The sequence below is a fragment of the Crocuta crocuta genome, unplaced genomic scaffold (assembly GCF_008692635.1).
Source record: "Crocuta crocuta isolate KB4526 unplaced genomic scaffold, BGI_CrCroc_1.0 scaffold337, whole genome shotgun sequence".
NCBI lineage: Eukaryota > Metazoa > Chordata > Mammalia > Carnivora > Hyaenidae > Crocuta > Crocuta crocuta.
This window is the reverse complement of record NW_027528873.1, coordinates 1,391,147-1,411,975: the sequence shown is the minus strand read 5'-3', so window position 1 is coordinate 1,411,975 and position 20,829 is coordinate 1,391,147. Positions and strand designations below refer to the sequence as shown.

At 37.9% G+C, this 20,829-nt stretch overlaps 1 protein-coding gene across 1 annotated transcript in view; it reads left to right on the top strand.

The window, feature by feature from the left end:
• PIK3CB (phosphatidylinositol-4,5-bisphosphate 3-kinase catalytic subunit beta) overlaps positions 1–20,829 on the top strand; it is a 161,740-nt gene that overhangs the window by 125,208 nt on the left and 15,703 nt on the right. Inside the window, exons 17-19 of the mRNA XM_077756682.1 lie at positions 15,643–15,821; positions 16,663–16,772; positions 18,486–18,564. Of these exons, the coding sequence (XP_077612808.1) occupies positions 15,643–15,821; positions 16,663–16,772; positions 18,486–18,564 (368 nt within the window). The remainder of the gene's footprint in view (positions 1–15,642; positions 15,822–16,662; positions 16,773–18,485; positions 18,565–20,829) is intronic.

Genomic DNA, 20,829 nt, shown 5'->3' with positions numbered 1-20,829 from the left:
GAAGGAAGAGAGAGAATCCTAAGCAGACTCCACACTGTCAGTGCAGAGCCCCTTGTGGGCTTCAAACTGTAAGGTCATGACCACAGCTGAAATCGAGAGTCAGATGCTTAACCGACTGTGCCACCAAGGCCCCCCAGTTATGTTATTGTTATCAAGGAATATATATTTCCATAGAGAAGGTGTACAAATCAGTAATTAAGAAATATATGATTAAGTATTATGGGAATATTATGGAAGCACAAAAGAGATGCATGTAATCAAGCTTAGGATATTAGGAAAGAGTTCATGGTAGAGGTGACATTTGTAAGTTTTCCTGGTCTAGTTGGTGTTAATTCAGTGAAGAGTATGTTAGTGTTTTATAGAGAAGGAACGAATAAGAGTGTGTGTGTACACACTTGACCCTTGAACAACATGTATTTGAATGACCTGAGTCCACTTATACACTGTTTTTTTTTGACACAGCATAAAACTATAAATGTATTTTCCTATAATTTTCTAAACAACATTATCTTTCTTCCATCTAATGTAGTATAAAATACATATGATGTAGAAAATATGTGTTAATTGACAGTTAATGTTATTGGTAAGGCTTTCCGTCAGCATAGGCTATTAGTATTTAAGTTTTTGGGTAATCAAAAATTATACCCAGAATTTCGACTGTGTGGAGCTGGAGGTGGAGTCAGTAGCCCTAACTTTTTATTCAGGGGTCAGCTATATAGAGAGAATGAATCAGAGGAGGATGGTGAGATTGTGATTTATTATAAAGAGTTGGCTCATGTGATTTGGAGGCTAAGAAATCCCCAGATCTTCAGTTAAGCAAGCTAGAAACCTAGAAGAGCTGATGCTGAAGTTCCAGTCTGAGTCCAAAGGCCTGAGAACCAGGAGAGTCAATAGAAAGTAAGTGCCAGTCTGAAAGCAGACAAGCTTAACACCCAACGAGTTTTAGGAAAAGACCTATGTCCCAGCTCAAGGCAGTCAGGCTGCAGAGTTCCTTCTTACTTGCTGGAAGATCTGCCTTTCTGTTCTATTCAGAACTTCACAGGTTCTGATATGACCCACCCATATTAGGAAGGGCAGTCTGCTTTACTCAGTCTACCCATTCAAATGTTAATTTCATCCAAAAACACCCTCACAGACACACCCAGAATGATGTTGGACCAAATATCTGGGCACCCCATGGCCCAGTCAAGTTGATGCATAAAATTAGTCATCACACATCAACTCAGCATGTAGACACAGCTCTGTAAACCATACTTAATCTCCAAATAAAGACCATAGTTAATTCAGAATTACTTCTAACAGGATTCCTTGAGTATAAGCAAAAAGGCCCTAACTTCTTTTCTAGAATAGGAGATAATATTCTTGAGTGGTGTCTACTGTTCTTGCTACACTATAAATTAAATACTACGATGTAACATAAACACTTAAATACTATGATATAAAATCAATACATCTTATGTTACACGATAAAGGAAAAGAACGATAAAGGAAAAGAGCAGGAGGGAAACAGACTGTGTGTGTATATATAGCATATACATATTTATTTATATATATATATACATATATACACACACACACACAAACACATATGCATAAGAAAACAAGAAGATACTCATAACAATTAATCCTAATTTGTGTAACTCATCATGTGGTCATACCTGGTACTTATTTTTACCTTCTTCCAACTCATTCTGTACTCCTTCTGCCTTCAGTAAGCATTTTGCTTTTGGTTCTTGACTTGCTGGGTTAACCCAAAACTTCATTCTTAAAGGGTCCAGGCCATTAGTAGTCCTACCTAAGTTAGCTTGTAATTGTCCATTGATCTTAATCACAGGCAATGGTAATGCTAAGAAGATATTTCCCGTGTTCTAGGCTTATTCTTCTTTACCTCTGTGGAACAGTATACCAATTTCTCCTTGACAGTCAGGATCAGTCACTCCAGCCAGCATCATAATGCCCTTTTTTGCTTATTGATCCAGAGGCTTGAGGATCCCAAAGTGGCTGGGCTAGGGTCTTAACTTCCAGTTAAATACAGTCATTGCCACATCCCCCATTGGAATCATTCTTTTCTCTGTAACTAAGACCTCTGTGCCTGTAGAGCATAAGGTTGCAGGAAAAAGAAGCAGAAATTTTGCTAGTGGATCCCTAAGGGGAATAGTAAGTGATACAACTTCGACTTTTAAACCTTGATTTCTTGACCCTTGAGTCCTGGCTGTGGGAGAAGGCTTATCATAAATTGATGCTCAGAGCATACACAGCTTTCTGGAGAAGCTTGCCTGAGTCCTGCAAGGTATTGCCACCTAGCTGCTACTGTCACTTAGTCTTCAAAAGGCCATTCCACTCTTTTGTCAAGCCAGCTTAGTCAGGAACATGATAAGACTAGTGAATTTCATGAGCAGGAGTCCATTGTTACACTTCATTTGCTGTGAAATTAGTTCCTTGATTGAAGGATTCCTTGATTGAAGCAATGCTGTATAGAATACTACGATGGTGGATAAGGTGTTCTGTGAGTCCACAGATGGTGGTTTGACAGAAACATTGTATTCAGGGAAGGTAAATCCATATCCAGAGTTAAGTGTCTATTCCATTAAGAACAAAATATTGCCTCTTCCGTAGTGGAGGCAGTCTGCTGTAAGCAGTCTGTCACCAGATAGCTGGCTGGCCATCCTAGAGAAATGGTGCTATATCAGGAACTCAGTATTGGTTTCAGCTGCTGGCATAGCAGGCACACATAGTGGCCATAGCCAGGGAGGCTTGGTGAGCGGAGGTCCATATTGCTGAGAACATGCATAATATCCATCCTTGCCATCTTGGACACTTTGTTCATCAACCCACTGGGTAATGACAGGGCTGTTTGGGGAAAAGGCTGATTGGTATCCATAGAATGGGTTATCCTGTCCACTTGATTATGAAGATCCTCTTGCAAAGACACCCTTTAGTGAAAAATCCAGTGGGACACATTATCTATCTATCTATCTATCTATCTATCTATCTATCTATCTATCTATCTTTCTCCCTTCCTTCCTTCCTTCCTTCCTTCCTCCCTCTCTCTCCCCTCCCTCCCTCCCTCCTTTCTTTCTTTCTTTCCTTCTTTCTTTCTTTCTTTCTTTCTTTCTTTCTTTCTTTCTTTCTTTCTTTCTTTCTTTCTTTCTTTCCTTCCTTCCTTCCTTCCTTCCTTCCTTCCTTCCTTCCTTCCTTTTCCTCTTCAAAGAAGTCTTTCCTATATCTCTTCCCCAGATTTCTTTGTCACTAATTTTCCAGTCATGTTCCTTCTATGTCCTTGGCCATAGCCCAGGCTTTGGTCACAGCTCATGAACAGGTATATAATTGCATATATGGCCATGTCTCCTTTCAAGCAAAGTGAAACAGTGAGGTGCATTTTCCAAAGTTCTGCCCATGGGGAGGATTTCACTTCACCACTGTCCTTCAGAATTGTTTCAGAAAGGGCCTGTAGTTCCGTAGTTGTCTACTTTCCCGTGGTGTTTACATACTGTGTAGAGCCATTTCTAAAGCGTGCTTGAGTCTTCTCTTCCTATGTTAACTGATCGAAGGGAGCTCCCTGTGAGGACATCGGTGCAGGCTGGGAAAGAGAAGGTTATGTAGCAAGAAGAGGAAACCATGGACATTTGAGTCACTTCTTCATATAACTTATTGTGCCTTCAGGGCCTGCTCAGGCCCAGTCTTATATATACTACTTCATTTGAAGATGGAGAGCTATATTACTTACCCATCATTATGGCTTGGTGGATCAGGTAACACCCACTTCATAATGGGCAGTTCAGGTCACTTGCTCGCTTGGTAGCCGATGGTTAAGCAGTCGGTCTCTACTAAATCCCAGTAGCAAACCAAGCTGTTTCTCTAAAGGAGAGTACTTCTCTATAGGAGATGGCAGGTGTCTTTTTCGAAATTCTGAGAACCTGTGCTTTGATTTATCTTGAGAGGCCTGCCAAGGGCTCCAAATAGCATCTCTGTCTGCCACTGACAAGTTTAGGGACCATTAGACCTACTGGATCATATGGGCCAAGTAGCACACCAGGTTGCACAGCAATTGGGACTCATTGCAGAGCTTTCTTTTGTTTGGGATCACACTCAAAACTAGCACCTTTTAGGTCACTCAGTAAACAGGCTGCATCACATTACCCACATGAGCATTATGTTGCCTTTACAATCCAAAGAGACTCACTAGCCATTGTACCTCATTTTTGGTCCTAGGAGGGGCCAGAGCAACAAATTATTCTTCACCTTAGAAGGGATATCTTTATATGCCCCAACACACAAGTTGAACCCTAGGAGTTTCACTGAGATAAAAGGCCCCAAATTTTTGTTGGATTTATTTTCCACCTTTTGACATAAAAATTTCTTCAGAGCTAAAGTAGTTGCTTTTTCTTACTCACCAAGTTTGATCAGTCCAATGTATCCAAAAGGTGCCAGAGTGGTATCTTATTAAAGGGAGAGGCAGTCAAGATCCCTGCAAAGTCAATTATGACGAAGGGCTGGAGAGTTGATACACTTCTGAGATGGGGCATTGAAAGTGTAATATTGGCCTCAACAGATTAAGGAAACTTCTTGTGGTTCCTTACTGACAGGTGTGGAGGGAAAAGCATTTGTTAGATTAATAGGTGTATACCACATGCCAGGGATGTGTTACTTTGTTCAAGCAACAAAACCATTTTTGGTACACCACTAGTTAATGTTAGGATGATCCACTGAACTATTCCAAGTCCCATCTGTCATCTGTACAGGCCAGATAGGCAAGATGAGTGGGGTTGTGAATCACCACTCCTGTATCTCTCAAGTCCTTGATGATGGCACTCACCTGTTCAGTGAATAGGTTACTGCTTTTGGTTTACTCTTTTCTGAGGTATAAGACCTTATAATAACTCTGCTTCCCACCAAAACAGCCCTCACTCCATAGGTCAGGGAACCAATATGGGGATTCTGCCAGCTGTTGCGTATATCTATTTCAACTATGCATTCTAGTATTAGAGAAATAACCAGAGGATGGGTTTGGGGACCCACTCTGTCTGGTGGACCTCAGTGACATTTTGGGTCTCCTGAAATTAGTATCATTTCAGAGCCAGTGTCTAGAAGTTTCAGAAAGTCTGATTATTTCCTTTCCCCCAGTATGCAGTTAGGGTGATAAAAGGCCACAGGCCCCTTTGGAGAGGCCAGGGAAATAATTTGCATCTTAGCTCTGATGAAAACATTGGGGGGAATTATCAACTTTAGTGTGTCTACGTCTCTGGGTGCATGTTAGAGAAAGGAGTCCTGAAGGTTTTACCACAGGTGTTGATTATTGTCTGGGTGTAAACATCAGACTATAAGCTGTATGTAACTAGGAAGTTATTAGCAAGGTAGTTTCATCTAGCTGATATAACCTGAAATAGGTGTATTCAGTCTACTCGACTGAAATATTTTATTATTTATTTATTAAAATTTTTTTTAATGTTTATTTTTGAGAGAGAGACACACACAACAGTGCTAGTGGAGGCAGGGCAGAGAGAGTGAGACACAGAATCTGAAGTAGGCTCCAGGCTTTGAGCTTTTAGCACAAAGTCCGATTGATGCAGGGCTCGAATTCATGAACCGTGGGATCATGACTTGAGTACGAAGTTGGATGCTTAACTGACTAAGCCACCTAGGCACCTCTTGACTGAAATATTTTATAGAATTAAAATATCACTCCCAGACTTTGCTTTTTGGTACATTGCTTTTTCCTCATGGCAGATACTCTCCTACTTTGCTACATTTTCCAAACTCTTGATCTCATTTGAAGGCCATTTGTTTCCTCACTCTTTACTTACTCATTCCTGTACCTCTCTTGTGTCCCACCCTATTTTATATAAGATCCTTGTAGTAGTTACCAGTTCCATTATAGTTTTCTGACTCATTTGGATTACCAAAGGAACTCCCATAGCTTTTTGCAGATGATTTATATTATATATATGATTTTTCATTCATGTTAAGACAACTATTATCTGATCCCTCTCTTTTGGAAAGCCCATTAATGGTGGTAATAATAGCTAACATTTACTCACCATTTATTATGGGCCATTCTTCACAGCTATATGAAATGGATACTATTAGCCCCCTTAATTTTTTTCCTAAGTTTATTTATTTTTGAGAGGGACACAAAGAGAGAGGATAAGCAGGGGAGGGGCAGAGACAGAGAGGGACATAGGATCTGAAACAAGCTCCATGCTGATAGTAGAGAGCATGATGCGGGGCTTGAACCCACGAACTGTGAAATCATGACTTAAGCTAAAGTCAGCCGTTTAACCAACTGAGCCACCCAGGCGCCCCTAGTCACTTTAATTTTATAGCCTTCTTAAATATATCTCATAACTATCAATGTCTCTTGTGTTCATGGCTATTGTCCTAGTCCAATTCATTATCTTTTCTCACCTGGATGTCTTCATTAACCCCTTAAATTGCACCGCTTGTTTCCATGCTTGCACATGCACACCCTTCTCTGCACAGCAAATAAAGTGATATTTTAAAAATATAGATGGATTATGTCATTTCTATTATTAAGATTTCTAAAGTAATTTTCATTGCATGGAGAATAACTCCCTTCCCCCCCCTTTTTTTTTTTTACCATTTAATTGGCTTTATTAATTGATTCATGAATTAGGCAGTATCCCATCTAGCTAATCTAGTAGAGGGGACTTGGAGGAGCCATGCATAAAAGAAGGATTTTATAGGCAGAGATGTAGTGGAACAGTTAGCAAAAGGAAAGAAATGATTGTTTTAGGAAAGTCACCTTCCCTTATTAGGTGGATTTCCTCATTTTCCTTTGAGGTGTTTCTCAAACCTTCCAGCTGCAGCTGCCTCCCCTCAGACTGGACAGCTCAGGAGTGACAAGGGGCCTCGTCTGCTGCCTGCAGAGCCCATGTCACAGGCTTTTGTCTTGCCCAGTCAAACATATTCAATAAGGCAGAAGTGAGGTGTGGTGGAAAGTCTGAGGTAAATCTGCTTCAGAAAGGATGTGTTTGTCTTCAGGAGCACATAGTGGGGGACCCGTTCCCTTCTGCACAGGGAGCTGCTGTCTTGGGGTTCACGCAGTGTCAAGACCTGCCCACATCCAGATTCACCTTCCCAGGCTGGGATCTTGACTTTGGATGACAGAGCTTTATTTGTAAATATGCTCTTAATATGCAGCATGTGACAGATTACCTTATTGGTGCTGACCAGAAAATTCCTGACTGACTGTTAGGACTACACTTCTGGGGAAGGTTGAAATTGCAGTTAGGTTAGGTATTAAGCCCCAGTTTGATGACTTGGCCTAGCATTTTGGGCCTGTCATTTTTCTTTTAACATGTCCCCTTTGATCAGGCTCTCAGCTCAGCAGAGAGATGTGATCAAGATTTAAGGCATTAGCACCACTATCAGCTACTGTTCTGAAGTTCTCACAGTTTTTATTGTTCCTTTTGTGTGGTATCCATTATCCATAGGTTATGATGTTTTTGTTTAATTCCTGTGGTATTCATAGGTTATGGAAGTCAGTTATTCTCCTTGTTCTTTGTTTGACATTCCAGTGTTAAGGAGTTCATTTGTTTGATGATTAGTGGCTGCAAACATGCATTTAAAATTTGTGAGAGAATACAGTGTACCAGAAAGATTATTAAGCTAAGTATAAGCAGGAAAATTCCCAGTGCACTCTGGAGTCGTGGTCCCCAAGACCCAAACCAAACAAAGAAAGATCCTGTTGAAGGAGTGACCTTTTTAAGCCAAGTGGCTTGCTCAGTAATCTTATGTAACTTGAGTTTCCACTTCCTGAGAAATGTTAATCCAGATACAGCAGGTGGTGTTGGTCATAACAGAGGTACCTCTTGCTCAGCTAAAAGATAATCGAAGGCCGGCCTACTATCAAGAACAACTTTGGCCAAGAGTCTAAAGATGGTTGTTGGGCCTCTTTTGCTTTAGCACCAGATTCTGCAATAATTTCAAGAATTGCCGAGAAGTACCTGATCATAGGCTCATTTACATTTATCCCTAAGCAGAGGAGTGAATCTTAAATCATGAAAGCCTCCTGGTAGTACTTTCTAACTCAACCATGTAACTTCAGAGAAGTTGCCCACTGAGATGTCTTATTTTGCTTGTGAAAAGTTAGGGGCTCATTTAGATTTTCTTGGACTTAGCTCTTTTAATATTGAGAATATTCAGTTTTCCTAAGTAATTAAAGACCTGATAAAGACAGCAACCACAAGAAATTATTTTGATAAAACACAGTATCTTTGTTTTCTAGGCAGATCACTTAAACGTAAAGAAACTTCTACAATCTATTATCAAAAGTAGACTAAAAGTAAAAAAACAACAACTAAAACGTTTGTCATTTTAACAGAAAGAAAATCAAATCTAATTTTGCACCGCTTATTTCTTTATATTAAAACTTATTCATTCCAGTCTTAGTCCTGATCACACATAAAATTCCTTTCCAGAGGTTTCTTCTTTCACAAACTTTCTACAATTTTTTTCCCTCAAAAATGTATATTCATTTCTCAAACCTTTTACCAAAAACACACATTTTGCTTTGTTTGCATATGGAGATCTTTCCTCTATTTATGTAGTTTTAATTGCATATATTAATTAGAATTCTTAACCTTTAGAGGTGTCTGGGTGGCTTACTCAGTTAAGCATGTGATTCTTGATTTTGGCTCAGGTCGTGATCTTACGGTTTGTGAATTCAAGCCCCACATAGGGCTCTGTGCTGCCAGTATGAAGCTTCCTTGGGATTCTCTCTCTCCCTCGCTCCCTGCCTCTCCCCTGCTTGTGCATGCCTTCTCTTTCAAAACAATTTTTAAAAAGTTCTTTTTATTTTAACATTTATTTGTGAGAGAGAGAGCACACACACGAGGAAGGGGGCAGCAAGAAGGAGACAAAGGATTGCCAAGTGGGACTCCTGGCTGACAGCAGAGATCATGACCTGAGCCAAAGTTGTAGGCTTAATCAGGTGCCCCTCCAAAGAAAGAATTCTTAACCCTTAGAAACCTTAGTTCCTAGTGAAAACTAAGAAGTAAGGAATTATCAACTGTTATGCCAGCATTTTTTAGATTTGCAAATTCATGAATACGTTTCATAATTTCTAGAATCATAGGCTTTCTTCAATTTTCCAGTGCACTAACACATCCAAATATCTTTTAGTTTCTCTGTAATAAGCCAAAATTAGATAAACCCATGTTTAATAATTAATGGTTTGGTATTTTCTTATTTGGAAGTGATCTAAATATTCAATAGATTTCTATTATATTTATTTTAACTTAGCAGAGCTCTAATGTTTCAAGTTACCAGAGATTTGGAAGCTATTTTTGTACACGTACAGTAAAATATAAATCTTGCTAAAAACTTTATTATCTCTTATTCCACTTAATATCTGTTTAAGTCATTTGTTCTCAACAATTATGTTTATTTTATCCATCAAAACTTCTTGAGACATTAGACAACAACAGCCATTGTCCTAAATTATTTTTTGCTAACAGATTAAAACAGAAATACATGAATTTAGCTAGTAAGTTCAGGTGGAATAAAAGTTGATAATCTACATTATATTCAGTGTTGATAATTCTAAAGATATGTCTGTTTCCAGTCAACCAATGAACTTATTAAACTTGCTTTAATTTAACAAAAGTTGCTCTAGAGCATGTGAACTTGCTCTAGACTTTTAGGATAGTTTCTATTATATTATTTCTGAGAATATTGTGAAGACTAAATTTATGTAAGTGCTTGGTTTTTTAAAAGCCATTTAAACAGAGCTTTTTTACAAATTAATTTTGGCAGTACCATTTAGAGGTAGAAAATACCACACATGTAAAACATATGTCTGCACACACACACCAACACAGATGGAAGCAAGCAGAGACCTTATAGCTTATAGCTTTAAATTACTACGATGGATTAGATACAATAATACAAAAAAAGTCACTGCTTATAAAAAAATAGTTGGTTCTAAATTATTTTTCTGATAGATGGAATAAGATCAGGTTACTTACTTAGGTGATTACAACTTTTTCTAGTACTTGTGGAGAAGAGTCTTGTCTTTGAGTCAAGTTCCAGATGACCTCTTTTTCCCTTCTGATAAGAATTGGGATGCCTGGTTGGCTCAGTTGGGGTGCCTGGGTGGCTCAGTTGGTTAAGCACCCAACTTCAGCTCAGGTCATGATCTCGTGGTTCGTGGGTTCCAGCCCCATGTTGGGCTCTGTGCTGACAGCTCAGAGCCCAGAGCCTGCTTCGGATTCTGGAAGCAGGCTTCCTTTCTTTCTGCCCCTCACTCACTGGCACTCTGTCTTTCTCACTCAAAAATTAATAAGCATTTAAAAAAAAATTAAAGAGGGGTGCCTGGGTGGCTCAGTCGGTTGGGCATCCGGCCTCGGCTCAGGTCATGATCTCATGGTTCGTGGGTTCTAGCCCCGTGTCGGGCTCTGTGCTGGCAGCTAACTCAGAGCCTGGAGGCTGCTTCAGATTCTGTGTCTCCCTCTCTCTCTGACCCTCCCCCACTCACGCTGTCTCTCTTTCTCTCAGAAATAAATAAAACGTTAAAAAGAAAATTGAAGAGTTACCTCCCTGAAGTTTACATGTCAAAGAGATGGTCTAGATAAGAATTATGGAGAACACTCTTGTACAACATTTATATCGTAAAAGCACAGGAGAAAAAATGCAATCTTTTCCTATAACTTTTGTTCTCTTAAGGGGCCCCTGGGTGGTTCAGTCAGTTAGTTAAGTCTGACTTCAGCTCAGGTCATAATCTCATGGTTCGTGGGTTCTAGCCCCGTGTCGGGCTCTGTGCTGGCAGCTAACTCAGAGCCTGGAGGCTGCTTCAGATTCTGTATCTCCCTCTCTCTGACCCTCCCCTGCTCATGCTGTCTCTCTCTCTCTCAGAAATAAATAAAAAACATTTAAAAAAAAAAAAAAAAAAGACCAGAATTTATAATACTTCCAAGCCTATTGAAATAAATAGGGGGCAATTTGGGGTTTGGTAAAAAGTATTGGTGGATTTTGAGTTGTTTCTGGAGCTATATCTCTGGTCCTGTAAAGACTAGGTTTGTAAAACAAGGACAGCTGTTTTTAATTCCTTAAAGACTTGGGTTATTGCCTAAGTTATATCAAAGGGTTGACACACCTATCCACCTATGTTAAAATGTTTTTCTTTCCCTGTGGGTAAGTGTAGGAGAGAACACCTAAAAAATTCCTAACAGGCTCTGAATATCAGCTTCCAATCTAGCTTAGGGGAGAGGCCTTAAAAAATTCCTATCAGGTTCTGAATATTATCTTCCAGTTTGGCCAGATTTCTGATCGTAAAGTTATTAAGTCCTTTAAAATATCTTGTAAGATTTCAGCCTTGACAGTTAACTGTCTCTGGCAGTATTAAACAATCTCATGGACCTAGAAGGCACCTTCAAAGTGAATGCAAAAGAGCTTGTCTTCACAAGATCTAGGGTCACTCCTAAAGATAGCCAAAAGAAAGAACAACTTGTGTATCTCAGGTGAGCAGAAAGTCAAGCCAAGTTCTTAGGATATGAAACAAGACCAGCAAGAAGGACATAGTAGCTTTCTCTGGGAGAGAAAGGATCAATAACCAGTTGGTCAGGAACTGGAAGGAAAGGGACAATGTGAAATATCCCTTTTTTGACTGGGCTCCAGAGGTAATCTCTTTACAGAAATTTTCAGGATCCTCCCTGGTTTAAGAAGTTCTTTGACTGTGGGCCCTTAGTTCCACCTTTGAGGAAGATGTGACAGATACCTGAAGAGAATGGCCTTTAGCCTCAGGTGGTCTTATTTTATAAGTTAACTGTTTAATAGTATTTTTAGAAAAAGCAGTTCAGATAGAGGGTTATTAGAATGGATACTCAAATATAGGATAGAGGATAGCAGTAGGAATGCTGTCACTTTTATGCCTTCTGTTTTAAAGACTTTCTTTCTTTAGTTTTTCATTAGCCTTTTACAATAAATCTTTCAATGAAACTATTTTGGAATTTTGAAACCTTCTAGAGATTTCTGCATACTAAAAAGTGGATATCCCATTCTATTTGTTTAATTTGGGAATGCTTGCTTCTAAGTGAATTTCCTAAATGTCTTCCCTCATTGGAAATCTCCACATATTGGCCATTATCTTTTTAGGTTTTCATTGGTAAGATTTTTGCCATTTTATTAGCTATCTGAAATTTCCTGGACTGTACTGTGGTGTCTTTCCTGATTGGAAGGGGGCCCCCCAAATGTGGGGCGATGATTGGGTGAGTAGTTCAGGGTGGTGAAAGGATTCACCTCAGGCAGAACAAAGGAAATAGAAGCTTAATGAGTAAGAGAGAGGCTGGCAGGACAGCAAAGGAGAGACTGTCTGCAATGAGGTAGTTGGTGAGGGTTGTTTTTAGAGGAGGAAGGTGAGAAGGTATGGGGACCTATAGAATTTTCTCTTTTTTGGAAACTCTGCCTGTTTATAAGTAGCCCATTGGTCAGTTAGGGCTTATGGAATTTGAGGTGGGTCACCTGATGAGTCTGTCTGTATTCAGCTAAGTGGCCCCTATGGGCCTTTTTGCCTTGCTTTACATTCCATTGCTCAAGCCTGTTGTCTAAAAGTGGCCTTTACATGTAAATCATTTTTTTAAATAGTTTTTTTTTTTTTAAATTTAATTTTTGAGAGAGAGACAGAGCAAGCAGGGGAGTGGCAGAGAGAGAGGGAGAGAGTGAATCTCAAGCAGGGTCCACCTGGTCAGCATGGAGCCTGATGCGGGGCTTGAACTCACGAACTGTGAGATCATGACCTGAGCCAAAACCAAGAGTTGGACACTTAACTGACTGAGCCACCCAGGTGCCCCTACATGTAATTCTTAGACATAAAATAAGCAGTTGAGTTAGAAAGTGATGTGGTCAACTCTAAATCTATGGGATCCTGTTTGTTTTAGCTAGACCTTCAGGTTTCTTAGAGTTAAACTAATACATAAGAGAGACATGTGGTGGGGTTGGGAATTATGGTGTGTTTACAGTGTACCTTATTGCACAAAAACTTTCTTGATGTTGACAGGCGACCTAGTGCCAGTCTAACCTGTTTCATGACCAACTTACCCTGTTACAGGAGTCTTCTTGAAGTGGCAGATGCTCTAACAGCCTTTGACTGCTTGTCCCATTTTTTTTGCAGCTTTTTGACCTCTGAGATCTCTGTTAGGAGTAGCCTTTATCTATACAAAACAAGACCAAAAATTATGTGCATTTTATTATACCACAGTAACTGAGAGATGTTACTGTGTCCTGGCCAAGAAAGGGTCTGTATGCACCACCAATTCCTGTGGAACCTCAGACTGTAGAAGGGATAAGCCAGCAAATGCCAAGGGATATGGAGGATGGACTAATTCCAAATAAAATGGAGAACCTCATCTGCCTCCAGCAGTTCCCAACACAGAATCTGGGGAAGGATTTCAAACAAATGGGAGAATTGAAGACTTTTAAACTGTCAGCAGTTTCCAGTGTAGAATCCAGGGACAGAACTGAGGCTTGGGGTTTTCCACCTGGGAAATTGTGTTCTGAAAGGCTAGGGGCTTAGCTCTGGGCACATCTGCCTGCCAACTCAATCTGACTGCCCTGTAAAGGAAAACCAGTTAGATCAGGAGCTTGGTACAAAGAGAGCAGAGCTCAGAACTGAGAGGGAAATGGTGAGAAAGACAGTAAATTCAAAAGGGTTTATGGTACCATACCTGTGTTTCTCTTCTTGAAGCTGCCACAAAAATTTCAACTGAGTGAATTTTAAGATCTAATTGGCTTTATTAATTGATTAATGAATCCAGGAGCATCTCACCTAGCATGTAGAGAGGATCTCCCCTGAACTTTTACCAAAGCTTGTGAGGCCCCACTTGATGAAGTCCTTCTTCATGAATTGACCTCACTCATGATCAAACCACATTGTACATTTTCTTGGTTCTCTGGGAACCTTAGCTTGACTTTTTTTTTTAAAGTTTATTTATTTATTTTGAGTGAGAGAGATTGAGCAGGGGAAGGACAGAGAGGGGGAGAGGAAGAATCCCAAGCTGACTCTGTGCTGTCAGCAAAGACTCCTGTGCAGGGCTTGATCTCACAAACTGTAAGACCATGACTTGTGCCAAAATCAAGAGTCTGATGCTTAACCCACTGAGCCACCTGGGTGCCCCAATCTCAGTTTGACTTTTATAACAGTGAACATATGACATATATGTGATTACAGTTTTACTCGTGACTGATGAATAGCAAGAGGGAGATGGTACGTTTAATGCCAGTTCTTGTTATTGCTGTAAACCTATGAAAAGACAGGGTGTTTAAACACTTAAAGTTTTTGATTTATGACCATGTGGGTAATCAGGACACTATTCCAGGAAATGGATATCAATACAGTTAGTGATGGGGCCTGAAATTCGCAACTGTACAAACATAGAAAAATTCAAATTTGAAATACTTCAAAAAGTTCCTGTTTGCACAGTCTGTTTTTCAACTGGTTCCCTTTTCACCAGTGTTTGTACAGCTCCTGAAACTGTTGAGAAATGGAGTGTCTGTGGCTAACTTGGCAAGCTTCAGCCATCTCGATTTTCATCAAGCTACATAGAACCTTCCAGTTTCCTGTGAGCAAGCCCTCAGCCTGTCTATAAAAACTGCATGACTGAATTCACATCCCTACAGAGTCTTAGTGGTTTCTTTTCATAGAAGCAAAGTTCAAAAATGAAAACATGTAAAATAAATCTCCTATTCATGGAAGTTCAAGCCAAGGTGTTCATGTTTGTCATATACATGTTTTATATGCTTGTTATATATAATTTACATGTTAATATAAATGTGTTTATATTAACAAGCTGTTTCAGTTTTAATGACATAATAACAAAATAAAATACCCCTTCTTATGACTTATGGTTGCCCAAGGCTGTTTCTAATGGATTTTTGCATAGCATGACATGGAAAGACCTCAGTTATTAAACAGTGAAGTTGACTTTTAAACACAATGGTTTTGATTCATTTGGGCACTGTTGATCTTGTACTAATTGCATCAATTTTTTTATTTGCATAAGTTTTGATAGCCAGAGTTACTTCTTACAAACAAGTACTATAGACTTGGACAACAAATACTATTATCTATATTCATATTTATTTTATTACACAGTAATTCATTTAACTGTACTATTCATGGTAAGAGAATATATTGAGAAGATATCACACCAGAGTGATGACAAGAACGAGATGTTAAGGCTGAATGGCAGGATCCCCGGGATGACTTGTACATAGATTTTCCTCTTCTCCTATGGAATTGGCCAAATGGAGTGGATCAGATTGTGTTTAGAATTCTATTACTAAGTGAGCTGCAGAGTTCTGAGTACTCTAAGTGTCATCTTCTTACCCACAATCTCTGTCCCTTTATTTTTCTCTGATTTTTAAGATTTTATTTAAGAAAAGGATTGAAGAACATTTGGAAAATGGTGCTTTAAGTAACAAGTGATAAAAATAAGTTTTTTAGTCTTGTTGTATCTGATATGTTTGTCATAAGCTGAGCACTGATTTTACCTTTTTGGCTGGTGTTGAGGGTTTATGTTGGGGAGAGGAAAGGAGTAGTTATTAATATGATTGCATGATACTGTAGTACTTTATATTGTTTTTAACCATAAATAAATTTTGTTGGTGGGGAAATTTATTTTTCAGGTTGAAGCACTCAATAAATTAAAAACTTTAAATAGTTTAATCAAACTGAATGCAATGAAGTTAAACAGAGCCAAAGGGAAGGAGGCCATGCATACTTGTTTAAAACAGAATGCTTACCGGGAAGCCCTCTCTGACCTGCAGTCGCCTCTGAATCCTTGTGTCATCCTCTCAGAACTCTAGTAAGTGACCATCTTGCTGTGCTCAGTGACTTTTCCATAAAAATAGCAATGCAGAAAGAATTTCTGAGTGACCGCCTTGCAGGAGCAATCGGGCTAGCTGTTAGCCCCAGTAAGAACTGTATATTTAAAGAAGGAAACTCTTAAATTTCTCAGAGGTTATTTTTTGTGTGCACTGGGATGTATGCCTACTAGCTAAATTAACTGTGTGATTCATGAAAGTTATTATAAGGTGTTTTCCTTTCAGTTGTATGTGATTAAATTTGTTTTCTATGTTACTGGTTTCTAAGGGTTGAGCATCCTGTGTGTGCAAAGTGTTGGTGACCATAATAGATTATTAACTAATTTATTTTCCTATTTCAAAATGAGATCTTAAATTGATTTGGAAAACTATTTCTCACTTTATCATTCCCTTCAAAAGTAATAATAGAAAAGTAATGATGTATATCCCCTTGAATTAGTATTCAAAATTGATCCATCTTTAAGAAATAAAAAATGAATTTATAATATTCCTGATTTTAATCTAATGATATGATCTGGTTTTTATTGACTATCTGTAATAACATAAAATTAAGGAAGAATAAAGAAAGAAAAGGAAGAATTTTAAATATAGGTAGTGAGCAGGACAAATCTGGATTTTCAGTCTAGTCTATCTGGCATCACTACAGACCAACCAAAGCTGTCAACCCAGTTGTCTTTTTTTACCAAAAGGAAGTGTTCTAGTTCTAACTTTTGTAGACCTGATTGGAACAGGTGAAGGTTTTCCCCAAGTCCAATGTATCATGGCAAAATTTGCCATTTCTCTAAGTTGAAGTGGGCTAATTTTTCCCTTGTTTGATTTCAGTGTTGAGAAGTGTAAATACATGGATTCCAAAATGAAGCCTTTGTGGCTCGTGTACAACAACAAAGTGTTTGGTGAGGATTCAGTTGGAGTGATTTTTAAAAATGGTGATGGTATGTACTGAGATTTTTACAGTATCAAAATTTTTAGTATCTTTCATTTGTTGTCAGTTTGTTTTACCTAAAAAGTGATGTATAAATGTGTAACAGATGCAAGCCCAGAGGTAGCTATCAATGGTCGTAAGGTTGAATTTGGCATGTCCTATAAATCTCTTTTATTCCCTCTTTTACAGCTTACTTACATGCATTGTTCTAATAAATCTTTTTTTCCTACAGAATACAGTCTGCCTAATTCTTTGGTAAGAAGCTTGTGAAGTACAGTGTTTTCAATAGTATATTTATACATTCTGTTTCAGTGATAGCAATTTTGATATTGATAGCATAGTTTTATATTTTAATTAAAATATCTTAATGACTTACATTTTTGAAAGGAAATTCCTCTGAGGTGATTACACCAACCAGAAGGCAGTTATGACAGCCACCACTCATTAGTTACATGATTTCAGCCAAGTCAAGTAAAATTCACTGAGCTTCAGGTTCTTCATGATCATAAGGATTATAGTATTTGTATGTTGGGTTTATTAAAAAGAATAAAAGGTACATAAGTAAATATGCTTAACATACTATGTGCTTATAACTATTTTAAAAAGAACTTGTCGTGTTTTGCTAGACATCTAATCCTACTTGATGATATAAATGTTATTATGTAAGTCAATACTTTCAAAGCCCTCTGTTACCTCAGAATTATCCTTGGATATGATAATAAATAAAGTCAGCAATTACAGGGGCACCTGGGTGGCTCAGTCGGTTAAACGTCCAACTTTACCTCAGGTCTTGATCTCGCGGTTCGTGGGTTCGAGCCCCGCATCGGGCTCTGTGCTGGCAGCCAGCTCAGAGCCTGGAGCCTGTTTCAGATTCTTTATCTCCCTCTCTCTCTGACCCTCCCCTGCTCATGCTGTCTGTCTTTCTCTCTCTCTCTCTCTCAGAAATAAATAAAATATTTAAAAATTAAAAAAAAATCAACTGTTACAGTTCTGTAATCCGTCATTCAATTTCTTATATAATTCTTAAGAATTTTCTGTGCATCCCTAAACACAACCAGGAAAGAAAAAAATTAGCATTGTGAATTGTGTGGGTGTTGTATATAGCCATTACTGTATTATACAGTATTACAGCATCCACACAATCAGTATTGTAGCTTACACATGGTAAACAATTAAAAATTATTATTTTTTAAAGTAACCTCTACACTCACCGTGAGTTTGTGGGGCACAAACTCATGACCCTGAGATCAAGAGTACTTGCTCTGCTGCCTGTGCCAGCCAGGTGCCCCTAATTAAAAATATTATTTACCCTGGAGTACTTGGGTGGCTCAGTCATTTGAGTGTCCGACTCTTGATTTTGGCTCAGGTCATGGTCCCAGAGTTGTGGGATCCAGCCCTGCATCAGGCTCCACACTGAGAGTGGAGTCTGCTTGGGATTCTTTCTCTCCCCCTGCCCTTCTCCTGTTTGTGCGAGCACACGTACTCTCTCCCTCTCGCTCAAAAAAAAAGTTACCTTAATTTCTGAAATAGTGTTACAGGCACATGCTAACTGATAAACCTTATATTTAACAAAATAAGTGTGCTCAACATCAAAATTTTGGGAAAATACTAGCACTGTATTGGTCAGTGATTTTAGTTCTGTCTGAATTAGCTAATTTTGAATTAATGTTATTAGACATAAAATGGAAAGCATGTATAATAAAGCACAGTTTTCCCCCCTTAGATTTACGACAAGATATGTTGACACTCCAGATGTTGCGCTTGATGGATTTACTTTGGAAAGAAGCTGGTCTGGATCTTCGGTGAGATTTCTAGTAAATTTATTTTTGTCTCATGTTGTATTCCTTCCATAGCAAAATTAAAAAATTTTTTTATTCCTTTTCTCCTATTATTAACTAGTGTTCATGGTAATATTTATATAGCATTTTATAGTTTATGGTGTACTGTCAAATGCATTGTCTTACTGAAACCTCATCAGATATAAAACTGTATGTTACAGAGATTCCAGAAAGAAATAGGTTTGAACTTTCAGTAAAGCCCAGGCAGCAAGAGTCACACTCTAACCTATGGTTCTGAGGGTGCTCTCAGGGAAGATGCATTGGTGGTCATGGAAGTGATTAGGCCAGAGAATGGCCTGCCCCTCTTCTAAGCCTGATAACACTGATTCCTCTATTTTCCCTAAAGGGAAGTGTTCAGGGGTGCTCTAGGGCTTTTAGTTTGTCACCATTACTTGAAGTAGAGACAGCAGAACAGGTTTATGGCAACAGAAAAAAGGAAACATAATAGATTTGAAAGTTTAATCATTGTCAGATCTTCTAAGGAGAGGAGCAAATGAAGAGAATTAAAAACAAAATGTTGATTATATTTACATAACAATATAAGATTTGATTCTTATAAACCTACAAAATTAAAAGTCAAGCCTCACATTGGGCCTAGTGTTCATATTGAGCAGGACAGAGGGATAATGATCCTAAATATTTAAAGAGCTTGTAGAAATAAATATGGTGAGGGGCACCTGGCTGGATCAGTCAGAAGAGTGTGCGACTTTTGATCTTGGGGTCTTGAGTTTGAGCCCCATCTTGGGTGTAGAAACTACTTAAATAAATAAAACTTAAAAAAAAAAAAAAGAAACATGGAGAAAAATATGAAAAGGCTATTTATGTAAGATACAAAGTAAATATACTAATAATTATGTGAACACAGTCACTTCTAACATACAGATACAAATAAACATACAATTCCAACATACAAGAACAGGTGGATATCACTGATATCCTAGCAAAGATTTTGTTAAATGATAAAATAGATTAAGATACTGTTGAAGCAAGAAAAACACAAGTATTTTCGCATGTCTTTGTAAATTAATATTAACCTCTCTGTCAGGTTTATTTATATGTCTAGTATTTCCAGAATTTACTTTAAAATTAGAAATTGGAAAGAGGGATACCTGAGGGCTGTTGGTTAAGCATCTGACTCTTGATTTCCTGTCCTACCTTCTCATATCTCAGAATTTACCTTTTCCTCTTTTACCTAATTCTTTATTTTTCTAAGTTGTGGAGTATTTCATACATGAAAGTATAGAAAATAATTTATAATTTTTATATGTTTTACTTTGGGATTTAACACATATATTATTTAGCAATTAAATGACAGATGTTAACATGTCTCCAACTGGTTTTTTTTAAGAAAGGAATTAAACATGCAGATAATGTTTTAATGCATTCTCATCCTATCCTACCTTCTCACATCTCAGAATTAACCACTATTCTAAAGCTATAATATGTATATTTTTGTGCTTTCCCTGTACATTTTGTATCCATTACATATTTTGAACTTTAAATAAATGCTGTCATACCACATGCAACTTTTACTTTTTTCTCACAACATTTTTTGGGATGTAATAAGATTAATATATGACATTCTAATTTGTTATTTTCATTTCTTTATTAATATTTTGAATAAATATAAAAATTTATCCCTTCTGTTAATAGCTATTTACTTACATTCGTTTTTTTTTCCTAACAATAAAAATTTTGTTGAAGCTTGAACACTTCTAAATAGTTCACTATTCACATATGGAAGATGTCTTTAGTTTATAATAGCTGGAAGTGGAATTGCTTTCTCATAGACGAGGCATACGTATTCTCAACTTTACTGCCATTGTCCAAATGGTCGTACCAGTGTTGTTTCCACACAGAAGTATCTTTTTGCCAATCAGATTTGTTGATTTTTTGCAAATCTAATGGATCTAACATGGTATCTCAGTAGAACTTTAATTTCATTTCTTTTATTAATATTTTGGTTCAGTATTGTTTTCAGTGTTGAAAAGTACTGTGTTTTCCAATGCTATAAATTACCTAGGTTCCTTTAAGGTTTATACTTTTTAGTATGTTATTTAAAAATAAGTAAAAAACATTTTTCTCTGCAATTACTTTCAAGGATATTCTTCTGTATTTTATTTTGCAAATTTTATTTGCAAAGTTAATGTGCTTTCCCCTTTTTCCTCTCTGTAGAGGTTTGGTTCTGGTGTTGGTTTTTTGGACTCTAGGTCTTTTAGACTACTGATT